Here is a 27706-nt window from a genome sequence, read left to right as displayed (position 1 = left end):
ACTCTCAATTTTTGAATCATGGTGTTGGCACTACAGCAACACCACAGCCTTACCTTCGAATGAAGAGGCCAACAAAGCTCCTTTATCATGACATTGAGAACAATCCATCAGGTGTTCAAAACCCATCTTCTGCTGCCTGGTTCCTTAGTTCTCCAATGTGTGTGTGTTGGCGGAGAAGACAGGGGGGACTACTTAAAACAATTGTATGCAGAGAGAGAGATTACAGGATTCTCTCCTGAATCCCAAGTGCACTCCTATCCCACGGTGACTGGACCCCCAAGGGAGCCAACTGAGGTTACTCAATTAGGGTGAAGTGCAAAGAATGGGGAATACAATCCACAAAACAGCTTCTATAATACCTCACTGGTTACCCAGAAGCCAACAACACAGTCCCCTTAAAGTAACCCAGCCTCAGGCCTCCACCCCGACACCAAAGTCAAATATGCTGAGGATTACTGAAAATCTTATTCATTATATGAAAAAGTTCTACCAATCCCAAAGGATCGGACACATTACCTCCCAGGTTAATGAATACTCCAGATTTTACCCAAATACACGCTTACAGCCAATTCTCATTAACTAAACTAAAATTTATAAAAAGGAAAAGAGAGAGAATTGGTTAAAAGATCCGTATACATACAGACATGAGTACAGCTCTTGAGATTAGATTCATAGTAGAGATGGTGAGCTTTGTAGTTGCAAAGAGTTCTTTCAGAAATAGTCCATAGTTTATAGTTCAATGTTCATAGTCATGGTGATTCCAGATTAGAACTAGAGATCTCAATCTTGGGTTTAATCTTCCCCTGCATGAAGCATCAAGCAGATATGAGATCAAAAGGATCAGGACCCTAGACATTCTTATACAGTTTCAGGTCTTCTTTGGCAACTCGGAGTCCTCTGGCGAACAATAGGCAATTTTGGAGATTTTGAAGTAGACCTATTTCCTAAGCATCACCAGTAATTAGCTGCACAGATTAACATATGGAAATATATCTATTAGGCAGTCTGTCACAAATTTTAAAGAAACATCTAGACAATGATATTATTTCACCCAAGATTCATCTAAATGTTAATACTCCTTTTTGATCTCTGAATCAATAGATACAGTGACAGACAGGAACTGTCTGTTTACATGGCTAACATTTTGCTGACAAATCACTTTTTAGTGAAAATGTTCATTTAAAATAGGTGTGAACCTTTTTCAATATTTTCCCCAAAACATCATTAAAAAAATCTTCAATTTACCAAAACCCAAGTTTTGAGCAAATGAAAAATGTTAATAACCAGTTTAATACAAAAATTGTGGGAGAATTAAAATAAAAAAACTCAAGAAAAATTAAAACAAAAATAAGGGGTCAGTGTCAAACCCTTTGAAACTAAAACAACTTCAACGCCTGGAATTTCTTTCCCCCAAATAGGCTTGCATTTCTCACAATCCTGGTCATTTTTTGTGGCTCTTCAAAGAGGACATGATTGGGCCCAAGAGCAGGACTAGGGGATGCACTTTTCTACAGTTCCCTGGTGTGATGTGTATGTTCTATTTTTATGAGGAACATAAATGAGTATACGTTGGTGCACACCGTTCTGCATTCACTGTGAGGCATGGAAAGCCATTTCACATCAGAGCAAAGAGATCTCCTTAAACTCACAACCCTAAACCCACTTGATTGGTTCACTGAGTCATCTGATGACAGCAGACAATTCCTTCTTTCGCAGTCAGTTACAGCCGTCTACTGCTAACCTAGGCACATAGGACTGGCAAGTGCTCTGGCCAATAACATTGATGCCTAAACCCGAAGGGGAGGTACAACCCCAGCACACAGGGAAATGCACTTTCTCAGACATACAGTTTGATCTGAGCCTCAGTGCCCTACCATCATGCCAGATTTTACCCTTTTCTGTCTTAAAGTCCTTAAAGTCCTTGCTACTGGTGTTAGGATTACAGCACTGCCAAATTGGGGGGCTGGTTTCTCACCTTCAGCTGCTTCTCAGTAAAGCCACATGACCAGGAGGAATTTTTAGTGACTCTTTCCCTGCTGCTGTGCTCAGAGGCGGAAGTGAAGGGCATCTGAAAGCGTGAGAAGGGGTGTCTGGACAAGGTAAATTACTATGAGTTCTAGGAGGGTGTTTTTTGGTGGGCGTGACATTTAATGTGGTTTTGCTCTGATCAATCAGCTGTGCTTGCTGCAAAGAAAAATCTGCTGCCAAGAAAGTTGTCGCTTCAGAGAGCTTTCCCTTTCGCCCCCCAAATTCCATCAACGCGAAACTTGTCACGAGACCCAAACCAAATGGGGAATTTGTTTTGACAAACTCGTTTAATTTAAAATTAGCTCCATTTCCCCCCTATGAAATCATAAGTTAAAAAATAAAACCCAAACCAAATCAAAACAAGGAAGCAGTTTTCCAGGGTCACCCGCCCGTCGGCTAACTTTCTGGCCTTGGAAAAAAAAAGAGAGTTTCATCTTTTGGAACAAATATTTTGTGATCTATCAGTCTGACACAGGGGCTTGAGTCTTTCTGGTGCTGTGTCTGTTGTCCGTAAAATATAGGGCCAAATTAGCTGCTGGTGTAAGTGGGTGAAATGCTGTTGAAGTCAATTGAGTGGCACTCATTTACAGCCGCAGGGAATTTGGCCCAGAGATTTTTAAGCGGGACAGGCAGATATTGCACATGTGTGATATTTACCCAACTGACCTTTTCAGTCAAGGAAAATCAATGCTGGTGAAAATGGGCCAACTTAACAGCCCCGGATCTTGCCCATTCTACAGAACTGGCATTGAATGAGCAAATCCAGTGCAAACTTCTCGGAGCAGCCCCAGAACCTGTTTAATGTGTGTCCACCAGCTGTTTGTAGCAAGAGGTGAGGCTCAGTCTCCATGAATCATTTCTTTGCTTCCTGCTGGCAGGCCAGCAATGCTAGCGGTGGGGTGGCTTTCTGTAGGGTGACCAGGCAGCAAATGTGAAAAATCAGGACAGGGTGTGGGGGGAATAGGAGCCTATATAAGAAAAAGACCCCAGAATCAGGACTGTCCCTATACAGTCGGGCCATCTGGTCACCCTAGCTTTCTGAGACAGGCATTTGTTTACTAGGAACTAAGCTGAGACTCCCAACACTCATTTCACATGGGCCACTGAATTCATGGAGATTTTTTTAAAGTCAAGATGTGTTGCTGAAGGAAGTCTCCACCCTATTTCCACACTATATTTTTTCACATATTAGTAAACCAAATCCCACTGATTTTAATAAGCCAATCTGCACTGTATCGCTGATCCTAACAGGTTTGCTGGAACTGTTACTATGGCTACCTTTCCCTGCCTGAATCTGTGTATTAACAAGCCAGGATTAAAAATATTTTCATTGGCGGAGCTCCTAGAAAATGAAATGCCACTCACTGTTTATACCAGCTGTTGGGATACTATGCTGTTTGCTGGGATTATGGAAAGCTAGGATTATTACACTGTGCAAAAGCTATTAACAGAGCATCCTGCTACAGGGAATATTATGCCGCATAGCAGGAATATTACCCCAAGTGAATGGCCTCACTCTCAGATCAAAGGGAGAACTATGATGTTTCTGTTTGCATTTTAATCAGGGACCATCTTTTTGTTCTGTTTGTACAGCGCCTAGCACAGTGGGGTCCTGGTCCAGGACTAGGACTCCTAGATGTTACAATAGTACAACAGATATGTAAAATGATAGTAAAGGGAAATAAGCTAGTTTGATACATAATTTACTGTCCTGAAACACAGTGTGACAAAATTCAGGTAAAAAATCTTCTGTTATAACAACTGGAATGGGTCTCTATTGAAACTGACTATAGCAAAGAACTGAGTCCCTGCTTTTCAATTTGGTAACTAACTTGGATATTTAAACTAAAAATGACAGCCTGTGTTAGTTTTTTTCTTAAGTATGAACTGACAGGTGACAGATGCAAAAGGTAAGAGATGAGGCAGGAAAGATGATGAATTACATATTGTACAGGTGTACCTACCGGGTGGGATTTTCAGAGCGCTCAGCTTTGGCGTGACTTCTGTTTGAGCTCAGTGGCGGAAGTCAAAATGACTTTACTGAGAGTAGGCCAACACGGAATGCTTTTGAGAAACCCACCCATTGTTGCTAATAAGTTTTGTGGTCATGGAAGTGTGTTCTGTGAAAAAGATGCAAGGGGATGACAAAGTGCTGCTTACCTTCAGAGTTGCTTTTCGCATGTACAGTGTAATTCCCAGATTCCCCTGTGGAACTTCCAATCTTTCAACCTAGGAGAAAGTTTAAAAATCCCACCAGCTGACTTGTGCTGAGAGCCAACATAAAGAAAACTGGGCACGTGCTCTCTCAGTGACAGCAGAGAGCGCCAGGATTAGAGCTGAGGGAATATTTTTGACTAACTGTAAAACTGCTGAAAAATGGAAAAAATATATGATTCAAAAAAGAAAGTCAGCAGATCTGGTTTCAACCATTTCAAATGAAATGTTTTGACTTTTTGTTTTTAAAGAGTGGTTCATTAAAATGGGTTTCATTTTTAAAAGCGAAACCAAAAAGTAAAACACACCCAGAAAGAAACACCAAACTGATTTTTTTGGGGAGTTGAACTAAATTGGTTGACTCAAAATGATTTTTTTTTCCAATTTGGAAACCCCAAACAACTTCAGTTTCAGTTTAAATGGAACCATTCACTCTCTCCCCCCCACTCCCAGTTCAGCCCTGAACCAAAAAATCTATTGCTTGTTCAGTTCTAGTCAGGATACCACTCAACCCTTCTGCACCTTGTTTTTGTTTGGGTGTTTTGGGTTTTTTTAGTTTTTTTTTTGTTCATGTGGAAGTAGCGTGACCAGATGTCCTGATTTCATAGGGACAGTCCCGATTTTTGAGTCTTTTTCTTATATAGGCTCCTATTACCCCCTACCCCTGTCCCGAGTTTTCACTTTTGCTGTCTGGTCACTCTATGTGGAAGGTGACCTATTTCTTTGCAATTTAAATCACACTCTTCTTTTCTCTCCCCTTCCATATACCTAGTTTCCTAAGAAACTCTCTTTGGGTGACATTTTCAAAAGCACCTAAGTGACTTAGGGACACAAGTCCTTGGGATTTAGACTCCTAAATCACTCTGGCAGTTCTGAAATTTCCATCCTACATACACACAGATAAGCACCTCTAGACAGATCAATAGATATTTCAGCACAGATCTCAGGACTGGTTGTTATTTATATTTCAGCAGTGTCTGAATGCCCCAGTTGGGGACCCCTTGTACAAACACATGCTGAGAGATGGTCCTTGCCTTGGAGAGCTTATGTACCCTACTGATTAGTGTGTGGTACATTCCCCATGCACCCAAGCCAGCGAGAAGATGCTGTTCCAGCCCCCAGCTAGCAAGCCTGGCTCTTTAGCTCCTAGCTCTGGGGTCCCAGGTTCTATCCCTGGTGTGTTAGAAAAAGTTAAACTAGTAGCTACAGAAAACAAAAAGTGCAGTGTGCCTCGATCAGGTTATTATTAGATACACGCTCTCCAGTAGCTGAGGCTTCCTTTCTGCATTGGCAGGGGCTGGACTAGATGATCCGATAGGAATTTTCCATCCCTAGCACCTATGATTTGCAGATTGTTTTGCCTGGAAGTTTTGGTACATGTTTGTGTAGTTGGTATTAATGTTAGAATTAGCCAACCAAGCTATAGTAGTGATATGAATAAGATGGGAGACTAAACAGTCTTATCATTTGAAAATATACGAGATCTACCAGCCATCTCTTGGGGAAGGCTGATAGAATGCAATGCAAAAGGAACGTTTCTAAGTATCCTGGTGATGCTGATCAAAACGCACCAGTGTGGAAACAGGATCCCGAACTGCAACTACATCCATTTATAAAACGGTCTGTGCAAAAGGAGGGAGCCTGTTGTGTCATTCGGGATTGATCTAAACCCCTGCTGATGTGGAGGCAGTATTTCCAGTGACCTCAGTTGGGGTTGGAGCAGGCCTCAGCATGCCAATACTTGGAACATCCAAATCTGCCAGGTGTCATGCATCTCACACCAGACTGATGTGATGAAGCTATGAACTGGCCACTTTATCTACTCTTCTGACTGCCAAGTTTTCTTCATCTCAACTGAAACAGGTTCACTTAGGAAACTGTGCCTGACAATGATGGAGAGATGTTATCAAATTTCCTCTCTGCATGGGGTTGATATTATCTGATTGGTGTTAATAAAAACATTGCTGATAGTTGTGGTTTGTTCTTCAGCAGTTAAGCCATACAGTCTGCAGCTGGTTCCTATTCCAGGTCATGCAGTTGTTCATGGCTTAAATTGGTTTTGCTTTGGAGATGATTCCTTTGTATTTATATTTAAGAAGCACCTTCACAGAAGCCCACCTTCCGAGAGCTTGCCTGACTCCTGGGCCACCCACCACAGCTTGCTGCCATTGAATGGCTTTCCCAGCAACGCACACTGTAAAGCTAGGACTGTGGCAAGAAGCATATGGAGGGTTACAAAATGCACCTAGTGACAGTCTCACAGGGAATTTCAGGATTATTTTAAGTGGATTTTTTGCACGACCTTTTATCAGACATTTCTCTGATTGAAACTGTTCGGGGGTAAATGGTTTAAGATATAAGAATGTCACAACAGAGGAGCAGGGGAATTTAGAGATTGGAAAGTAGTAAATTCCCGTCCTCCTCCCATTCCAGGAGTTCAGCCATGCTGAAAGAGAACTCAGTTCAGTTTCATCCCCTGGGCAAAGCTGACTTGGGCTCTCCAAACTGGCTGACTTGGTGAGTTAGCCAAGCCGGGCAGTGTTTGCCTTCAGGACCCAGTGTGCTATATTCACTGAGCCAGGCTCCACCAGCGTGAGCTCAAGACACTGTATGACACTGATGAAGGTTTCTCATGGTGGAGATGAGAGTACAAAGAACCAAATCCAGCCTCCTCTTTGCATTATCTAAAGCCTTGAAGTGAAATCTTGGTTCCAATAAAATCAATGACCGTCCTGCCCAGTGCCTTTAATGGAGCCAGGATTTTACGTTTGGATTTTTATTTTTTTATGCAGAAGAAAGGAGCTGGGTTTAACCACCTCTCATGCTCATTAGACCTGATCATTAGAGGCCTGATTGGTGAATTCTCAGCAGGTTCTCACCTTTGAACTCAGGGTGTCTCTGAACTAGAAATCTATCCCATCAGGGGGACTTCAGTGTAGGGTATTGAATGACTCTTTCTTTGGTGCACAGTGTTCAGTCTTTGCTTTAAGAGATAATGATTATAAATCCCTTAAACGCTACACTTGCTTTGCCAATAAGAATCTCATGATTGTTAGTGTTTTTGCTTTTATAACAAGTTTTCAGCTAGAACAACAAAACCACCTCCAACTAACAGACTTATTACAAACTTTGCTGTGCTTTGTGTGTGTCGTGACTGCCTCCAGAACAGACCGTGCTCACATACCTGGCATTTTAGGTGCTGAGGATGGCAGACAACTCTGATCTCTGGATTGGCAGCGCTTATCTATTCCTCCAGTCGACATCTGAGAAGATTGTCCTGCCCTCTGTTTATGGAAGCTCCCACCAGAAATCTAGCGTGTTCAAGGCCCTCAAGTTGGCTTTAGCAGGTACGTGTCATTGGAATACAAATGGAAACGTCACAATGTCTTATTTCTTTACTTGCTACATTCATTTTTAAGGGATTTGGTGCTTGGGGAAAGGTGACAGATTCACAATGCAGGGAATTTTTTAGGAATCTAACTGCAATTTCATGGGTCATATCCCATCCTTTCCTATTCATTTCATTGAAGACTGTAGACTTCTCAGGGCTTTTACAGAGAAATTCAAGCCATGATTCTCCAAGGCTTGAATTCAAGCACTGAGGCAATCAGAATCCTTGCACCTGCTGGATGACTTACTGTCCTATAGTAAAGTGAATCCTTCTCTCTCCTTTTCATTGCAGCACCAGGTAAAACTGAGGTCACACACTGGTTAAATCAGAACTCTGCATTGATAGCACCAGACATAGACACAGATATGTGCACTCCATATATATTATTCATAAATTATTTGTGCTACAACAGCACCCAGAGGGCCCAAACGAGACTGGTTGCCATTGCGTTATGTTTTGTGTAGACACATAGGAAAAGATTGTAAACTCTTCAGGGAAGGGACTGTCTAAATAGACAAGAGACAATGGGTGGGAGAAAGGACGCATTAGTCCCATGTCACAGATGGGAAATTAGTGCACTGAGGGATTAGGACTCCAGTGGGGCTACTCACATGCTTAAAATTAAGCATCTGCTCAAGTGTTTTGCTGGAGCAGGATCAGAAAGCTGAGCACCCTGCAGGATTGAGCCCTAAGGGTTGTGGCTGAGGGGGGAATGGAACCCAGTTCTTCTAAAACCAGCTCCAATCCAGTGCCTAAGCCACAAAACCATCCTTCCTTTCTCATGACCATCCTTCCCAGTATCTTAGGTGTTGATATACCGGAGGGAAGAGATCGCCACTATTCTCAGGTTCCCAATCATTATCTTTTACACTTGGATCACAAAGTTAGCAAATTGCTTAGAGTCCAGATTTTTTTTTTTTAAACAATCATTGAAACCAAGACAGGACAATTTTAGCCCCGTCCAATGTCAGTGGCGTTTCAACAGAGAGGAATTTGGTCCAGTCTGACTTTTCCTTGCAGTAGACCAGAGCAGCTGGCTACAACACTGACCTGACTTTTTATTCCTGGGTTCACAATTGCAGCCCAGTGATGAACCTCACTTACCCTGCATTAGAAACCGAGACTTGTCAAGTGTGGGAAATTGTGGGTATGGGAAAAATTACCAGTGAAAAAATACCCGGGGCAAATGACCGATGATTTCTATTGGCTTCCTTTTATCAAACATATTGAGCCAAATCCTTTCCTGGTGTAAATGGGCACAGTGTACATTGGCTTCGGTGGAGTTGAGCCCATTTACACCATCACAGGACTGGAGCTACAAACAGCAGAAGCATCTCAGCTGTGATCCTTTGCAGCCTATTGAGTCCCTGGGTAACAGTTTAAACCAGCGATCACATTTCATGAGTATCTTAGTGTCAATCATTTACTGTACAACCCACTCTGCAGTGTCTCCTTTAACTGGGTTTCTAGAACTGCAACCTGCCTTTTCTTACCAATCTAACAATATCGGGCCAGATTCATTGGCACGCTCCAAATGCTTTGTGCTCCTCCAGCGATACGGAGCAGCAAACAACCTGGCTCGATTGCCTGGTTAGGCCAGGTTTATGGATTAGCTAAGGTGGTGCAAAGCAGCCAGATTGTACTGGTGAATCTGGCCATAGATGGGAACAAGAGCTCTGCCCATTTCTGTATGAACAGCACTGCATTCTGCACTGTACAGCCTGACTTAAACAGGGCATGAGGCCTGGGTATTCAGAGCAGATAATCCCAAAGTCATCTCCTAAACAACAGCCATAAAGATAACTTGTACGCAGCTCATTACAACTTTCCGGGTTTGTACACTACGTGCTTTACCCAGATCAAACTCTTGTGCAAACTTCAGTTGAATCAACCTCTTTATACTCCTGATAAATGGAATGAGAAGGCAGAGATACAGGGCAAAGGGCATTTATTAGTAATAACAGAAAATTCGAATGCCTCTCTCCCCAGATGTCCCAGTCTTACATCCGTTCCAAACTTGACCTTGTGATGCAACCTGAAATGCATAAAGGATCTCTGTGGTACATCACAGCAGGGCAAAAGCCTCATCGTTCACGTAAAACAAAGAGATCCTAGAGGTGCCAGGGCTGAACTCGAGTGCTCTGGACTAACGGGGCACAAACAGATCCACTTTGACATAGGCTGCTGACCGGAGACTTGGCACAGATATTTGTTACCTTGATGTAGCTGATTGAAATCAACCCTACATTGAGAGGTGGGTGAGGGAGGGGGTTGACTTTGGCTAACTACATTGAAGTAAAAAATATCCTTGCCTTGTCTGCATTAGGATTTTACATCGAGTTAGCTATCTCTGTGCAACAGACACATCTGTTTGCAGTAAAGACAAAGCCTCAGACAGAGAGGTTTTAGATATAGGGTTTATTTACACTGGCTGAGATTTTCAGAGCTGCCTCAGGGATCTGGATATGGACACAGTTCCAAAATCTCAGCCACTATGTATGAAGCCAAACACAAGAGAGAGAACAAGAGGATAAAAGGATGATTTCACAGAAGGTGCACGACTTAAACCTTACTAAGGGTTGGTCTACACTAGAAACTTTTGCCAGTACAGCAGTGTCGCTTCAGTGGGTGATTTTTAATGACATTTCTATACCAGCAATAGCCCTAGAGAAGACAAAGTCTTTTTGCTGGTATAGCTTATTTTGTTCAGGGAACTGGTATACACTAGACTGGTGATGGCAGTCATATCGAATAGCAATACTGGCAAACCCTTTCTAGTGTAGACAAAGCTGAAGGAGGATTGGGGTTGCAAGCAGGAAGCTGACAGGTAAAATGCTCTGTGGGATCTCACCTATACCTTTATCTCGACAGCAATCTGGCCAGGTGGGAGAGGAACACTCCCTCTTTAATCTCCTCTGAGGTAAAGTCTACCTGCCCCGTAGTTAGATTTTAAAGTTAATTCATCTGTTTAGCATAGTTAGTTTCTCCTGTTGGGCTTGTGACACCAGTAGAATTACCTGTTGCTGACACCCGGTGCAGCTGTACGTGGATGGTTTAACTGCAAATAGGACAAACTGAGCACACTGGATTTCCTGGCTGATTGCAGCGCCTCTGTTTTCAGCAAATGTATTTCTCCCACTGCTGACCCCTGCTGTTAGTACTGGGTAATTGTGCTGGTGCCCAGAGTGCACCCTGCATTGTACATTAGATATAATGAACGGTCTCTCCCTGTTGCAGGGAGTCAACTAACCCCACTGTCTGTGAACTGCAATATTAATGGAGCTCTAACAGATTTAGATGTGAGATAATTTGGACTTAATACTTCAGTTCAAATGGGTTGCATGCATAGTACATGGCCAGTTAAAGCTTACCTCTTTTCTCCCACTTTCAAATACAAGCTCCCCAACCCAGAATAATTTATAATACAGTAAAAAAACCAACCAAACACACACAGAGAAAGGCTATCCAGGCACAGGTCTGTCACCAAACGTTCGAGGAGACATACAGTGAGTCACCACCCAGGCAGGGTTCATGTTGACAGTCTGTTTCATGGCAAGAAACTGACTCTGCCCGCCATTCTGTGCCAGATTCCACAGGCAGCCTGCATGGCGTCGACATGCTCAAAGTGCACTGCAGTGAGCCGCACCTGATTATCCAGCTTAAATTCTGCATGCGAGAGAACTGCCGCAAATTCCTTCGGAGCTACCGGACCGGGTTGTTCCGGGAGTCTCTCCAGAATCATCTCCAAGTCACCCTGTCAATGACAGCCGTACCTGTTCAAGTGGAGCTGAAGGCTGGCAGCGACCAGCTGGACCGCATGCTGAACGAGGAGGAGCGCTGTTTGGACTGTATCTACAAAGAAAAGGTACATTCGAAGGAAGGATGGTCCGGGGGTTAGGGCCCTAAGCTTGGACATAGAAGACCTGGCTTCAAGTCCCTGGTTTGCCGTGTATTTCCTGTGTGATCCTGGGCAAGTCACTTAAGGCCAAATAGATAAAGATACTTAGGACCTAAAGATGCAGGTAGGTGCCTAGTGGGATTTTCAACAGTGCCTAGGTGCCTAACTCCCATTGAAATCCATGGGAGTTTAGTGACATTTTCAAGTTAGGTGCTTTTGAAAATGCTGCGAGGCACTTAAATACCTTTAAAAATCTAGCTGTTAGCCTCTCTTGTGCCTCAGTTTCCCATCTGGACAATAGGGATAATAGCACTGCCCAACCACACAGGGGAGCCGTGAGGTAAATATATGAAAGGATGTGAGTAGCTCAGACGTTATGGCAATGAGAGCCAGGTAAGGACCGAAGATAGATAAATGAATATTAAATATTTTGCATGTAATACTTGACACTTCTCCAGATCCTGGGGTCTCAAAGTGCTGAACAAGCATCTATTAAAGCGCAGCACTGCTGTAAGGCAGGAAATTCTATTATACCTGTGTATGAAGGGTAAACTGAGGCACAAACAAGGCTGAATTGCCACATATGTGAACCAGGAAGAAAGCCCAGCAGTGCCGTGTTACACTCGTGAGACCATCTTCCCCGATGTTGCTTTTGCCTCCCCTACATCCCCTTTGAAAGTAGCATTTGGAACAACTCCTAAAAACTGGGGCAAGTACAACCACTATGAATCACAGGTTGGCAGCATGGTTTGAACTGGGACCTTCAGCACCAGGACACAGACCTCTAAAAACCTGGGCTGGTAACAGTAGTAGGCTGCTATCCTTGATGTGGATCCCATCCAGTTGAGAGAGATGCAAGTTTTGCATGTGTCATACCAGCAACTGGCTTTAATGGTCTGGCAAATGATTGCTCAGCGTTCCTGAATGGTTTCCAAACTTTGCTAATGATAATAGAGGCTGCTGTCTTGGGATCTTCTTAGCTCACTAGAGCATAGGGCCTCTGAACTAGATTAAATAATTGTATTCTGTCTCCTGTTCCTTGCCTCTGTGCTGCCTTTAGATGCTTGTTTCACCTGGAATTTAATGTGGACTAGCTCAAAATGGTAGCTACTAAACATCTTCACTATCCCCAAAACCAGATACCTATTGTACCTACGAGGGGTGGGGGAGGAGGGCGTGGGATACATCTCTGGATTGCTTTTTTGCAAGGAAATGAAAGGCAAACATGTCATTATGGGAGATAACAAGAGGCTATATTATGCATCCTGTCAGTTTTTGCCTGCTGCTCCTTTCCTAGTCTTTTTGCTGAATTAGCAGATAAGCCAAGAAAAGATGGACTCATTCTCTGCTCGCAAACCTGACTCAAACGGTGTAAATCTGAAAACCCCAGCAACAGAGCATGCTCTCACCTGTGTGTTTGTACCTACGTGGTACTAAGGACCATTAGCTGAAAGGAAAGACTCATCTTCACTCTAATGTGTAAACTAGTGGTCAAAGCAGGGCACTGAGAGTCCGAACTCCTGGTTAACTAAAATAAAATAAAATAGAATATTTCAGCCATTATGACATGAGACACGGTGGTTGAGGTTCTGAAGAAAACGAAAGAGAACTGAAGAACAGTTCTGCAGAGTACAAAAGCTTGTTTCTCCCACCAACAGAAGTTGGTCCAATAAAAGATATTACCTCACCCACCTTGTCTCTCTATATCCTGGGACCAACATGGCTACTATCACACTGCAAACGACGTATCATGACATGTCAGTAGTAGTAGTGACTTCTGACATGGTATGAAATAATGGAAAATTAACAAAAAATAATATACAAATGAAAAAAATAAATTAAAATAAATTTGGAAATGAAATTTTGCCATTTTGAAACAAAAGTTTTCCTCAAACACAATTATTTGGAAATTCTGTTTCATGACAAATTTAAAAAAAATGTTTGTTTCATTCCGGTTCAGAACAAAAAATAAATTTTGAAGTGTCGACATCACCCATGAAACAAATTCCGAGATGCAGCCCGCTCTATTCCTCGCCTGTTTTCCCAGGTCTGCCACTTATCCTTTGAGCCAGATCCTCAGCTGGTGCAAGTCAACATAGCTTCATTGACCTCAGTGGGGACTGGAGTTCTGGTACTATCAGTAATGAGCTTCCCTCCTCTTTATGATTTATTTATTGAACCTGTGTGGGTGGAAAAATAGTATAGGGGAAAGTTTGGGGAGAAAAGAGCCTTTTAAAAATGAAGATTATTTAGAGCAAATTCATAGACTGTAAACCCATAAGGGACTATTAGATCATCTAGTCTGTCCTCCAGTATATCAGGCCATAGATTTCATCCAGTTACAACTGTATTGAGCCCAGTAACTTGTGTTAGGCAAAGCATATCTTTCAGAAAGGCATCTGGTGTTGATTTGACAACTTCATGAGAAGGAGAATGCACCACCAATGACTGGCACTGTTTGCCTTACAGCCCGACCGCCTGAGGGACGAGGAAATTGCAGAGCTGGAGGAATCTTTCAGGAGCCTGACTTGTCGACAGCAGAGCAACAACACGACCCCTTCAAACAACTGCAACTCTTTGAACTCCTCATCTCTGTCTTATTGTTCAGGGGGGAGCTCTCTGCCCCCAGGAGCCACCTTCATCTTTCAGGAACAACAATTTGGTGAGTGCTTAGAACCGAGCTGTCAGAATCTTAAAGCCCTGGGTCTTCCGCTTTTCAAACCCCATAAAGGAAAAAGCTTAGGGAACCAAGGACTGGTTCCGGATGAGTCAAGAATAGAATTTCCCAGATTATGAGCATAGGAACATACCGTATTTTCCGGCGTATAAGACGACTTTTTAAACTAAAAAACAACCCCCAAAAATCGGGGGTCGTCTTATACGCCGGGTATAAACAGCTTTGGCTGAGCCAATCCTGGGAGGGGTCTCACTGGTGTATTCTATTAATGCATACAAAGCCTGCTCGGATTGGCAAAGGTTGTAATAGCCCGCCTCTCTGACTCAGCCAATCCGAGCAGGCTTAATAGATGACACCGCTCCCGTGAACGCTCCGCCCTCCTTCTCCTCCCCTTCCCCGGCTTCCCGCGAACCAAATGTTCGCGGGAAGCCTGAAAAAAGGAGCGGGCAGGTAAGCCGGGCGTGTGGGGGAGGGGGCAGGATGGCTCCTCCTGGCCCTGGCCGAGCGCCCCAGCCCGGTCCCAGCCAAGCACCCCCGGCTTGGGCTGGTCCCGCCTGTGCGGCTCGGGCCCGGCCAGGGGAGTCGGGCCCCGCGGCTGCGGCTCGGGCCCGGCCAGGGGAGTCGGGCCCCGCGGCTGCGGCTCCGGTGTTGGCCGGGCCCGGGGAGTCGGGCCCCGCGGCTGCGGCGCCGGTCCCGGTGTCGGCCCGGGGAGCCGGGCCCCGCGGCTGCGGCTCCGGTCCCGGTGTCGGCCCGGGGAGCCGGGCCCCGCGGCTGGGGCGCCGGCTCCGGTCCCGGTGTCGGCCCGGGGAGCCGGGCCCCGCGGCTGGGGCGCCGGCTCCGGTCCCGGTGTCGGCCCGGGGAGCCGGGCCCCGCGGCTGGGGCGCCGGCTCCGGTCCCGGTGTCGGCCCGGGGAGCCGGGCCCCGCGGCTGGGGCGCCGGCTCCGGTCCCGGTGTCGGCCCGGGGAGCCGGGCCCCGCGGCTGGGGCGCCGGCTCCGGTCCCGGTGTCGGCCCGGGGAGCCGGGCCCCGCAGCTGGGGCGCCGGTCCCGGTGTCGGCCTGGGGAGCCGGGCCCCGCGGCTGCGGCGCCGACCCTGGCCCCCGGCAGGGGTAAGAGGCCAGGGCCAGGGCTGGGACTGGGGTGGGGGAGGAGGGGTTGGATCGGGCAGAGGGTCTGGGGGGGCAGACAGAGGATGGGGAAGGAGGGGTTGGGTAGGCGCCGCGTGGGAGTTCCTGGGGTCTGTTGGGATGGTGGTGGATGGAGTCGGGGCAGTCAGGGGACAGGGAGCGGGGCAAGTTTGGCAGGGGGTGGGGTCCTGGCGGGGAGTTAGGGTTGGGGGTCTTGGGAAGGAGTGGTCAGGGGACAAGGAGCAGGGCAGGGGGGGTTACGGGTTGTGGTTTCTGAGGGGGGGCAGGACGTGGGTGGGGGGTGTACTCACTGGGCGGTTCCCTACCGGGTCTTCGGTGGTGGGTCCTTCAGCCTCGGAAGGGGGGGTAGTCTTATACGGCGAGTATAGGCCAAAACCTATGTTTTAACTCAAAAATTAGGGGGTCGTCTTATACGCCCAGTCGTCTTATACGCCGGAAAATACAGTATGTTGCCATACTGGGTCAGACCAAGGCAGTCCCCCGTTTCTGACTGTGGCCAGCACCAGGGGCCGCAGGGTATGGCTACATTGTAGTCAGGTGGTATGGCTGTAGCCAAACCCAGCGAGCTTTGATGGAGCTAGTTTGTTAAAAACAGCATGGGCCGGCCACTCAAGGACAGTCCAACCCAGGACATATTGGGCAGCTAGCTTGTGCCACCGCATCTACACAGCTCTTGTTATTTCAGCTAACTCATGCTGCAGTCACAGCTCCTGACTGCTGCCTAGACATACGCTCAGAGGAAGGCGCAAGAAACCCCACAGTAGGCAGTTGTGGGATATAATTTACCCTGAGGGAAAGGTTCTTCCCAATCCCATTAATGAGAGGCTGGTTTATAGTCATAGCGTTAAAGGCCAGAAGAGACCACTAGGTCATCTAACCTGGCCTCCTGCGTACCACGTCAGCACCCGCACACTAAATCCAATAACTGCAATGAGACCAAAGTATCACAACCCACAGGAGACCAGACGATTACGTGCTACAGGCAGAGAACAGAAGGGACCCAGATGCATCAGTGCCCAAGGCCCCCACAATAGGAGGGAAATGATTCAGTGAGAGGTACCCAGATAATCCTGGCAAATGACCTGCACATCCACACTGCAGAGGAAGGTGAAAATCCACCAGTCACTGTCCGTCTGAGTTGGGGGGCAATTCCTTCCCAGGCTCCCAGATAGTGATCAGCTGGACCCTGAGCAAATGCACCGGAATCAGGCAGCCAAGCACCTGAGAGAGAGAGAGAGAGAGAGAATGCTTGGTGCCACCTTGGAGCTCTGGCCCGTGCCAGCCAGTGTCCCATCTCCAGCCCTGGCCTTCCCTGATGCTTATGCCCTGAAGCAAGAGGGTTTATATCCCACCCAGACTCTTGGGTGCTTTAAACTCCTCACTGCTGTAACTCCGGGTCACACTTGCAGCAGCAGAAAAAGACTGAACGAAAAACAGACGGGGGGTTTCCTCTGCAACACGCAAGTTTGGTCAGTCAGTGGCCTGGCTTAGCTCTGGGAATAGGAATAAATCACCCCCGTGAGCGACATAAGTTACCCTGACATAAGCGCCAGTGTGGACAGCTTCTCCCGCCATCATAGCTACTGCCGCTCACACGGGCTGGAGTAGTTTACCCAACGGGAGACGCTCTCTCCCATCGGCTTAGAGCAGCTACACTGGAGAGCTTACGAGGCGCAGCTGCATTGGTGCAGCTGTAAACACGCTAGTGTAGCCATGCCCTGAATGGAAAAGTAAGAGGAAGAGGCTTCCATTTTCAGAGACAAACCCATGGCTGAAGTTGGGGCCCCTGAAAATGAAGGGCTAATGGCACTGATTGGGCAGATAACCATCCAGGTCTCCTCTCCCAGCTCTGCCACTGGATCCCAACTGTGAGCTGCTGGACCCCTGCTGAGCAGAGAGATTTTTGAATGGTCTCAAACTGCAATATGGGTTTGTGGAGTGCACAGCAGAGCCCACCTGGGTCATTGCTGAGTATGATTTAGCCCCATATAAGGCTTTTACAGGTAAAAAACAGGGTGGGATCTGCCCTCCCTGATTCACTATTTCAGGAGTCAACAGCTATAGAAGGAAGCTGAGAGTGTTTAGAAAAGGAACAGAGAAAAAGATCAGAAATAAGAGCCTGAGGGTTTTAAAAGGGCCAGGGCTGACAGCATACGGTAAAGGGGAACAGCTAAGAGAAAAGTAAACCCCATCAAACAAATGTATAGTTCCGCCCCAGTGTGAGACAGCTTAACAATATGTGTACCCAGGACTGGCCTCATGGGGGCGCTCTAAACACATGGCTGCCTTGGACATCAAGCTGGAAAGGTCTTTACCAAGTACAAATAGGGTGACCAGATGTCCTGATTTTGGGGTCTTTTTCTTATATAGGCTCCTATTACCCCCCACCCCCTGTCCCAATTTTTCACATTTGCTGTCTGGTCACCCTACGTACGAACTCTCTCCCGTACATAGGTCACCATCCTCTAATCTTGATAGCGGGTGCTAGATGCTCGAAACCAGAAGATGGCACATTTTAACAGTCACAAATCATTATTAAAAATTGCCACTTAGTGAAGATAGCACTGTCCTTTGGAATGAATGGATGCAGAATGTTCATTAGTATAAATGGTGGACTCAAACCCTTCCCTGCTCAGCAGTCTTTGTAAAACATGCACCCTGCTCTCCTCACATAGTCACTACCTGTAGATCTAAGTTACCATGGACATGACCTCTGATATTCCCAGCCAGGGCGAGGGGAGAAGCGATTCTCAGTGGTAATGACTCGTCTGCTGATAGCGAAACACTTATCCTCCATTTAAAATCAACATTCAGGATGAATCCGAAACACATACAAATTATATCAGGTCTGCTAATAATGCCACAGACGGCAGCATCCCTTTGTATTTTCTATTCCAACCAAAGGTACAAATGAAAGGCTGCTAGGAAATTCTAAGAGCAATTCTACACCGTGCTTGTAGAGATCCCCATGATCACAGATACTGAATGGTGGATTAGCACTAATGTAAGAATCTGTTATGAACAAATTTCTCTGTCAATGATTTCAAAATCTGAAATGTGTAACTGGAATCAGCTGGCTTTTTACCCTGGAGGGTGTGGGGAAGTTGGTCACAGTATCAGCATTGCTGATTGATTAATGCAGATCAGTTCAGTTGTCATGACTTCCCTTTCTGCATATATGCTGATGTGGATGTATTTCCAGCGAGCACAGATCTCTGTGCATAACTCCCTCTTCATGCAGAATTAATCCTTTAAATTTAACACTGGCACTGTGTGGTACGAGATGCACAGTGCTGTCCCGGGAGTGAGTGAAAACTCCAGCTAACAAAGGGTGGGTGCAACTCCAGGATAGAGTTTAATACATTACACACATGCTAAGTTTTGTCCTTTGGGGGCCTTCACCATACTGAGGTCTCTGCTCCACAAATATTATGTAGACTTTAACATGGCCTTGTGTTGTGCCAGTGCACTGATGAACTGGGACCCCAGCGTGTTAAGCACTTTGTGTTCCCTTTAAGCCGACAGAACACTCACGCCAGATGACCATCAAAAATTTGCCAAGCTCGTGTCGAAGAAATGGAAGCAGGTGGGCAGGTCTTTGCAGAAGAACTGCCGAGCCCTTCGGGATCCCGTCATCGACAACTTGGCCCACGAATATGACCGAGAGGGATTGTATGAGCAAGCGTACCAGCTCCTTCTCAAGTTCATCCAGTCAGAGGGCAAGAGAGCCACGTTAGAGAGGCTGATTGCAGCCCTGGAGGAAAACAGTCTCATAACCTTAGCAGAGGAACTCCTGGGCCTCCACCCTAGTGAAAACGACACGTCATAGACCAGGGATGGAGAAGCCAGTGGAACTTGGATCTTGCCTGTTTCAGACAGTTTCCAAGACTCTTGCCGGCCTCCCAGGCATGCCAAGCTCAGTTAACCACCATGGTATCCTGCTAGCGGAGAATGCCCAAGGAAAAGCTGCTGTGCATTTACAGAGTCAGCCTGGGTACTGAATTATTACAGCACTGACACACTTCATTGCCAGGAGACGGTGCTGTTTCCGGGCTGGGGAGAGTGGCTTCCAACTGGCTCCCAGTCACTACCCCCTGGGGTGACGTGTTGCAGTGCATCTACCAATGCCACAGCCCATGCCTACGGACCGTGCCAACATGGGGAGTGTTAAAGAGCAACTGCGGTCTCAGGAAAGTCCTTTGGGAAACATTCTACAGGTGCTTAGAAATAATTCTGCTCATTGAATATAGTACACGCTTGGAGGGGTATCCCCCCCCCCCCTTTATTCTTCACAAATAAGGACATTTCATGAAAATAGTAACTCCCCCGCTGAAAAGCTTGTCTGCTGTTTCCTTTCTCTTCCCACCTGCAGGCATCTTCGTTACTCTAAGAAAGTTTCAATTCTCCATGCAGCAAACAGCTGCAATGGAACAAACTGCAGGTGGTAAATAAGCGGGAAGATCAGGCGAACTCTTCTTAAAGGTGTACTGCGACATCAAAACCAACGCAAGCCCCTACCCACATGCTGAGTGATGCCGCCAAGTAGGCTGCAAGGTCCATTCATCGCATCACCGGCTCTCTTTAAAAACTGGCCTTGGCTTGGCTAGAGATGCCGCAGAATGCAGCAGTCTGGGACATCACATACCAGGAGAGTCAGGACTTGCACGGCATTTTTCTTGGGCATGCTGAGATTCTGAGACAGCCAGGAACCTGGGGTGCCCGGTTCACATACTCCGGATTTCAAGTGTCAAGTTTGGGAAAGTACAAAAAAAGAAGTAGGGTCAACTTCTGCTCTCACTTAGATCATGACAACCCCACTGGCTTCAGTAGGTGTACCCAGGCTGTAACAAGAGCAGAGTTTGTGCCTTAGCCTATAAGGAAATACACAGCAACATACAAGTGAGCATAAGGAGACATGTATCATGTAAACGTCGTCATCCAGCTTGCTTTCCTGCGGCATGTTTCTTGTGGCATCCTGGCCAGTTTTTACTTATCTGTAGGCCCTTTATTGACTCCATCTAGCCTCCCCCTCTGTAAATGATCACAGAATAGCAGACAGTCCTTGGGGGACATTTCAGATTTGGGGGGAGGGTGGATCTGCCAGTGCATGTACTCATGTAAAGTTGCTCGCTCTACCTCTCAAGGCAGCGGTTCTCCAATGGGCAAGAGCGGATGTCCTTTTAAACCATTTCATGTTTTATCCTATTCCTATAAAGCACTTCTGTAACCTTTGGCTGAGACAGAGAAATTCCCTGATCAGGAAGAGCTCAGCCCTGAGATTCAGATGTAGGTTCAAATCAGAGTTCACAGGAATACCGCTCCCCGCCTGCTAGAATGATACTATGTTGGTCACGGTGGCAGCTGAGTGCCTAGAACAGGGGGGTGGCCAACCTGAGCCTGAGAAGGAGCCAGAGTTTACCACTGTACATTGCCAAAGAGCCACAGTAATACATCAGCAGCCCCCCATCAGCTCCCCCCACCCCGCTGCCAGCGTCTCCCACCTACCGGCAGCCCCACCAATCAGTGCCTCCCCCTCCCTCCCGCACCTCCCGATCAGCTGTTTTGTGGCGTGCAGGAGGCTCTGTGGGGGGAGGAGGGCGGCTCAGTGGAGGGTGTGGGAAGGGATGGAGTGGGGGGGCCTGTGGCAGAGCCAGGGGGGTGAGCAGTGAGCACCCCCTGGCCCATTGGAAAGTTGGCGCCTGTAGCTCCAGCCCCGGAGTCGGTGCCTATACAAGGAGCCGCATGTTAACTTCTGAAGAACCACGTGTGGCTCCGGAGCCCCAGGTTGGCCACCCCTGGCCTAGAACAAACAGCCTGACCATTCAACTGGAACCTGAGACAGTTTGCGTTTGGATCCGATTCCGAATCCCCAAGGTCATGAGCGTTCACGGGCAGGGTCTGTTAATCCCAAAGGGGATGTGTGAAGTAGAAAATTTGGATATGGGATTTTAGGGTACGATGCTGCTCCCATTATTTTGTGATTGGCTTCAAAGGGAGCAGGATTGGAACCTCATTTTGGGCCCATCTCCACTAAGACCGTCAGTGTTGCTGCCGGTCCCTGGCAGGAGAACTGATGTTACAACAAGCCATTTGACGAAGGGCATTTTAACTAGCACAAACTGGAAATTCTTTTTTTAATATCTATTTTGCAATTGCATTTTCCAGTAATGGTTCTTAGAATACAAGATGATATACATGCTGTCCTGTCACTGTTTAATCTAACATTCCTAAGCTATTAGGCTGTAGTCTTACTTAAGTGCCTGCACAGTTTTCTACTCAGATCAGTGCGAGCCATTCTGGGGAGAAAAACCTGCCAACACTCTGCAGTCAAAAAATCTACCATTCTATTCCTCAGAGTCTACCTTAAGTCTGATTTTTTTCATTGCTCTTGCCATTTTACATCCGTGGATGGAGCATGCATGAATTTACCATCCCTGTGCTTTTTATTCCTCTGCCAGTGCTAGTCATGTGTGTTCCCTCTTACTCACACATTTCCTCTCAAAATTGCATTAAGTGTTAGAGTTCTTGGCAGCGCATACAGGATAACATCATTTTTAATAGCATTCACAGGTATCCTCTTTCAGAGAGGTGAAGTAAGAGGGTTTTCCAGTGGCATGACATAATGGTGCTGTCAGGAGTATGCACAGTGGGTTAGGATCACTGGGAATGGCGGTATGTCCTAGCATCTTTTCATCAATCATTCCTTCTAGAATCAGCTGACGTGCCCTAGAAATGGTGAATTCTGGCCTCAAACCAACACCTGCTTAACCTCCTATCCCACAGCTCTGACTATATGACTTTTAGTATCATCCAGCACTTTGAGCCAAATTCAGACCTAGTGTCAGCAGGTGCAACTCTCATGGAAGTCTCTAGGACAAATTCAGCATGTGATGTAATGGTACAGAGTAAGCTGCATTAATTTAGCATTCAGTAGCGGTCCGGTTCTGATCTCACCTCTGTTTTATACCAGTGTGACTTCACTGAAGTCTGTGGACTTACTCCTGATTTACACGGATGTGCAAAAAGAGTGTAACTTACACAAAGAAGGGGAAGAGAAGGTGGCAGAAGGAAAAGAAATGACCAGAAATGTGTAGAATACAAGAGTGGGGCTGCTTTACCTCACTCTACAGTATGATGAGTGGAACTGGAGGACGAGGGTCCGGTATCAGGAGGGACCTAGTTTGGTGAGGCTCCAGGGGCTCAGTAATATAAGCGGGGGCCAGGCTGCTACTGCACGCACACACACTAGATCCTCAGCATGGAAGGGTGGCCTGTCAGCAAGGGTAGTTAAGTTCTGTTTCTTGTAACTCTGCTTGTCTGCCATGTCACTTATTGCTAATGAGACACACATCTTCCTGCAAGTTGTTTTTCCTGGTGAACTTCTTTCTTCCTCTTTGGTGTGTTAGGTACACACATTTTTTTGCACACACTTAAAATACCAATTAGGCATAAGTGGGATGCTTCTTTACCACTTACACCAGTCATCTAATGCCCACTTGTGCGATGTACTACACCATAGTTGGCATCACTACTTAATTTTTCCCTGCACCTTGATACTGGTCCTATATCTTAATGGGAATCTGTGAAGATGTACCTGCAGTTTCCTTCAAGGTCAAACATGCTATTATTTTGAATGCCACAGAATGTAATACAGAAATAAAGGCACTAATCAGCTACACAACAACTAAATAAATGGACAAAATATTAAGCAAACAACAGAGATGAAAGGCCAAAGTAAATTCCCAGGGAAAACTCCAATAGGGCTTTTTTTGTGATACAGATTGTTTTTGTAGCGTTTGCAATGTCTCGAATTTGAAACAGGCTCTTTTCAGTCTGGCAGAGGGAAGAAGAGATTGATCCAAACTGGGCTTTAAATGACTTGTTTTGGCATAACTGAGCTAAAGTGTTTATATGGCTGTTAAAGAGGAGGATGAAGTTTTAAATGGCCACCATGTCCACTTTGGCATAAAAATGTAACTTTTATATGCAGTGTTGTTGAAGCCGTGTGGGTCCTACAATATTAGACAGGTGTAACGAAAGAGAATATCAATCGGGGAGACAAGGAGGATGAGGTAATATCTTTTATTGGACCTGCTGCTGGTGAAAGAGACAAGCTTTCAAGCTTACAGAGATCTGAAGAGCTTAATGTAAGCTCAAAAGATTGTCTCTCTAGTATCCTGGGACCTACACAGCTACAACACCACTGCAAATATCAAATTGGTCATCAGAGGTGTGATTTTCAAAAATCAGTGAGAGTTTGGCATTCAGCACTGCTGAAAAAAATCTCACCCTAGATTAATTCTTCCACTTGGAGGAGAACAGACACTACGGTGGGTGCTTTAGAAACCATGGTAGATGACAGAAAGATACTTCGTTCCAGCCTCAGTCCGAGCCCATGCCACGTACTCATGATGGACTGATGTATAATCCAAGAGCTGTGAAGAATTCCAAGAATAATGAAAAGTTTTCAATGTTGCCAGTCCCAAGTATTCAGAAATCATGAGTCAGGACCCAGAAATCATGGGATTTTAAAAATAATAAATTTGGAGCTCTTTTTATTTGACATCTGGTATGTGCATTTTTAGGGTTTTATATTTTCAACCTTATCTCTGCAGTCATGAGAGCTAGAAACTCAAGGTTTGGAGGTTGTGTTTCCCCCCTCCGCAATGTATGCTGAAATTCTGGTATAGTCATATGATCCTGGGTCTGGGGCTTTAAGAAAAACACCAAATATGAGACTTGTGATAAAATTGAGAGAGTTGGCAACACTGAGTTTTATAGCCAGGGAGTCATAGAACCATGTAAAAATAATACTGAAGTCAGAGGAAAACATGGCTGAGAACAAGGCTCTTGCACTGTTACTGAGCGGTAGGTTTACAGTTGAGGGCTTATTCAAACAATCAAAATCAGGATGCGCAGATTTTGAACTACCCGGAGCTGAGGCCCTGTTAGAAAGAGGTAAGGGGATTATCTCTTAGACATTACCTGTGCCACTCACCTCAGAGCTGCCTCCCGCATCAGCATTTAGGTGACAGAAATTGGAAGGGTCACCTTGAGATTCCATGGGTCTCCTTGCTAGGATGGACTAGTCTCTCTCCAGCTTCAAAGGGGAGCCCAGAATATTTGAACCTCAATCCCCACCCCATCAACACCCTCACACACATTTCACTTAAAATTTGAGAAAAAAAATAGATACCATGAACGTGGCAATGAAAAGCATTTGAATTCTCTCAAACCACTTGTTTACTTGGATTGGAAACTCTCTTATAAAAATGTGTCTTTGAAAGGGTTGGAATGTTCTGTGCATCAACCCACTAAGACATTAGAAAGACACTGGAAAAGGAAAGAACAGGGTTTCTTCACCGTGAGCCAAGCCCTCAGAAGTTATGACTTCAGTGGAGCTACTGCTTTAGGATCTGCCCTTGTCTCTTTTGTTTAAAAATGGGCCCAAATTTTGGGCAAGTTGAGGTCTGGAGCCAAGCTTTGTTGGTTTTCCCTGTCTATACTAAGGGCTAAACCATGGTTGAGGTTTCCAAGCCAACTAGGTGAATGAGTCACGCAACACGTAGTCATTTCAATAAGAGCTGCGTGGCTCAATCCCCTCGTCAGGTTTGAAAAATCTCAAGCTGAAACTCCAGCTCTGGATTCCCCGCAAGTTCAGCTCCAGATCAAGATTAACAGTTTGCAGCTCCAGCGCTGCGGGATTTCAGCGCTGCAGCATGTGCTCCCAACTTACAGCCTTTAACCTCAATAGTATTTGTCTTTTATATCGGAAATCATTCTGTTCTATTTTTTCTGACTTCTTCTATAAAGAAACATGTATTTTTGGTGAATATTGATTGCATATATCAGATAATATTTTTACAATGTCTTTAGAAAAAGAAATAAATTAGTTTGGCTTTCTTTGCCTCCGCTTTCATTTCTTACTCAATAAAACTTATTAAAAAGAGGAATATAATCGAGTATGGGATGTTGCAACGGTAAAAAGAAATGAGGGCACCATGCGAAGCTCTGAGCGAATAACTGCCTTCACCAGCTCTGACAACTTATCCACCTGAAAGATCCTGGAGATACTTAGATTGTCAGCTCTTTGGGGCAGGGACTTTTTGTTGTGTTAGCACCGCACCTAGTACAATAGGGTCCTGGTCCGTGACAAGGGCTCCTAAGCACTGTGGTAAAACAAATAATAATAATAATAACGAGAATCCTGCTGTCCAGAAACAGGGACGTGCAAAGCCCATGTGGTTTGGATTCTGGTGACAGCTGTGCAAACGTCAATGAGTTTTGGTTTGCAGGGTTGCTTCCTCCCCAGTTAAATGCTCTGGTTTCCCATCACAACCAAGCTTCAGCACCAAGTTCCATAGAGGTTCCACCTATAACTCTGATGGGCCTGTCAGCAAATATGACCAGAAATTGAGGTTTGTTACAAAGCTTGAAGACAGGCAACGTTCCCTTAGTTTCAATGCCATGATGTAAGTTGGCCACATAAATAGCTCACCTAATTAACCACAGTATCTGAGCACTTCACAAACATTAGTGAACTTGTCCTCATAACATCCCTGAGAGGTAGGGAATGATCATCTTGGTTTTACAGATGAGAAACTGAGGCATGAGGGGATTCAGTGGCTTCCCCAAGGTCACACAGGAAGTCTTGGCAGAACCAGAAACTGAACCCAGGAATGAAATCCTGTTCCCGCTCAAGTCAACGGGAGTTTACCATTGACTTAAGTGGAGTCAGGATTTTTCCACAGTCCAATACCTTAGCCACTAGACCATCCTTCTTCCATGTATCACCCTGTTCTAATTCTAACCCCATGGATCATTGTATCAGGGTAGGCTCTCAGAGTGCAGTACTCTCTGCCCTAGTGATGGACAAGAGTGACGTTTGACACATCAGCTGTTATGCTCATACAAAGCACATGGGATCTTTATAGAGGAAGGTAAATACACAGCATATATTGAGAATACAACAGGTAGCATATGCTTTTTAGTCACACACACATACACAGACAGTCCTGCCAGTGATGTTCATAGTTACCAGTCTGTTGTAGCTCGAGTCAATCTAATGGCCAGTTAGATTGAGCACGAGTGTGGAACTGGGCTCTTGTCGGTCATGATCCGATGCTCCTGGAGTGTGGCAGGACGAACCCAAGATCCCATGGCCAAGCATCCTGGTTCTTATAGGTTTTTTTCCTTTGTTGAAGTCTATGGATTTTGCTGTGTCAGTTTGTGATCGGTTACTTCCTAATTGGTGTAAACATTTCAATACACCTCTGAGAGGGTCATCCTGTCCTTTGTTCTGATTTAATCAATTGTGCTCAGGGGTGCCAGCCTTTACCTCAGGGTCGTCAATCTGCCCTTTATTATGGATGCGTGTTGATGATTCTTTGATGTCCTTTAAGTCTCTTTACTTTTTCTTCCTTGACTCTGGCTATAACAATGGCCTTCACACCTTATCTTGTCCTGATGAATACATTCTGATTCACACAAACAGACTGAGAATACAAACAGTAATATTTTATATCGAGCAAAAAGGCATCGCAAATTAAACCTTGCCTTCGATGTTTCTCTAATCTACTTAACATAGACACAATAGAGAATCCTGTCTTTTACTTACTAAACCTTAAAACAAAGAAATGTATATTTAACTAGAGTGCCTAATTTGTAATACATATAAGAAACCATAGTAGACATTATAACTTATCCTAAAACAAAAGGTGACCATAATCAGTCAGAAGGATTGTTCTGGTCTGTCATTCCTTTCTGCTATTCAAAAAGGGTGGCTGACAGGATGAAATCAAATCATACATTAATTCTCATAGTACATTATAAAATCCAGCTCCTACACAGCCAAATCTGATCATGAGCAGTTCCAGTTCTCTTTTGGCGGGGTAGGTCTTTGCTCATTTAAAAACTTCACATGCAAGACTGAGCCTTCTGCCCAACCTTGTCCAGTGACCCTTAAGGGACAAGATGCCATCCAGTGGGTTGGAGAACCAGTGCCAGCTCGAAGAATACCCTGGACAGCCCAACACACGTGAGGGGAAACAGTAAATCTGCGAACAGCTAATAAAACCAAATTCTCCTAATTCATTCCAGTGAGGCCTCTAAACAAGTCCAGCAGTGTGTCAATGTTAGCACGCTCGCCATGTGCTGAGTAACTGAGCTCCGCAAAGGCTATCAAAAGCTCTGGGTGGATCTATTGCCTTTGGCCAACAGGCAGTGCTCCTCTGGGTCTTCCATCTGCAGGACGCCTCGGAAAAGCCACGTACTATTAATTATCTGTACCACAGTAGCACTGAGATCCCCTAGCTGAGATTGAGGCCCCCATGCTGCTAGAAGCTATATGCTC

The 27706-nt window shown here is 45.7% G+C and overlaps 1 protein-coding gene across 3 annotated transcripts; it reads left to right on the top strand.

The window, feature by feature from the left end:
- The first annotated feature begins 1938 nt into the window (after positions 1 to 1938).
- Positions 1939 to 20826, top strand: TRADD (TNFRSF1A associated via death domain). 3 transcript variants are annotated; one of them, XM_044986960.1, is made up of 5 exons: positions 1939 to 2099; positions 7439 to 7589; positions 11221 to 11498; positions 14001 to 14193; positions 18873 to 20826. In XM_044986960.1, the coding sequence occupies exons 2-5, from the start codon at positions 7448 to 7450 to the stop codon at positions 19181 to 19183; spliced, it is 924 nt and encodes a 307-aa protein (XP_044842895.1). In that variant the 5' UTR covers positions 1939 to 2099; positions 7439 to 7447; the 3' UTR covers positions 19184 to 20826. The 3 variants fall into 3 exon arrangements, with proteins under 3 accessions (XP_044842895.1, XP_044842896.1, XP_044842897.1); XM_044986961.1 differs by having other exon boundaries at positions 7407 to 7589; XM_044986962.1 differs by lacking the exon at positions 1939 to 2099 and adding an exon at positions 10505 to 10553 and having other exon boundaries at positions 7527 to 7589.
- Positions 20827 to 27706: the final 6880 nt, after the last annotated feature.

Source organism: Mauremys mutica, chromosome 14 (assembly GCF_020497125.1).
Source record: "Mauremys mutica isolate MM-2020 ecotype Southern chromosome 14, ASM2049712v1, whole genome shotgun sequence".
NCBI lineage: Eukaryota > Metazoa > Chordata > Testudines > Geoemydidae > Mauremys > Mauremys mutica.
Note: the sequence above shows the minus strand (reverse complement) of the source record. Positions and strands in the feature narration are given on the sequence as shown.

Excerpts from the sequence above, each read along its gene's own strand:
- TRADD (XM_044986960.1), top strand. The coding sequence starts at position 7,448 with ATGGCAGACAACTCTGATCTCTGGATTGGCAGCGCTTATCTATTCCTC. Across the intron at positions 7,590-11,220 it reads CCTCAAGTTGGCTTTAGCAG|ATTCCACAGGCAGCCTGCAT; the intron begins GTACGTGTCATT and ends ATTCTGTGCCAG. Across the intron at positions 14,194-18,872 it reads CTTTCAGGAACAACAATTTG|CCGACAGAACACTCACGCCA; the intron begins GTGAGTGCTTAG and ends GTTCCCTTTAAG.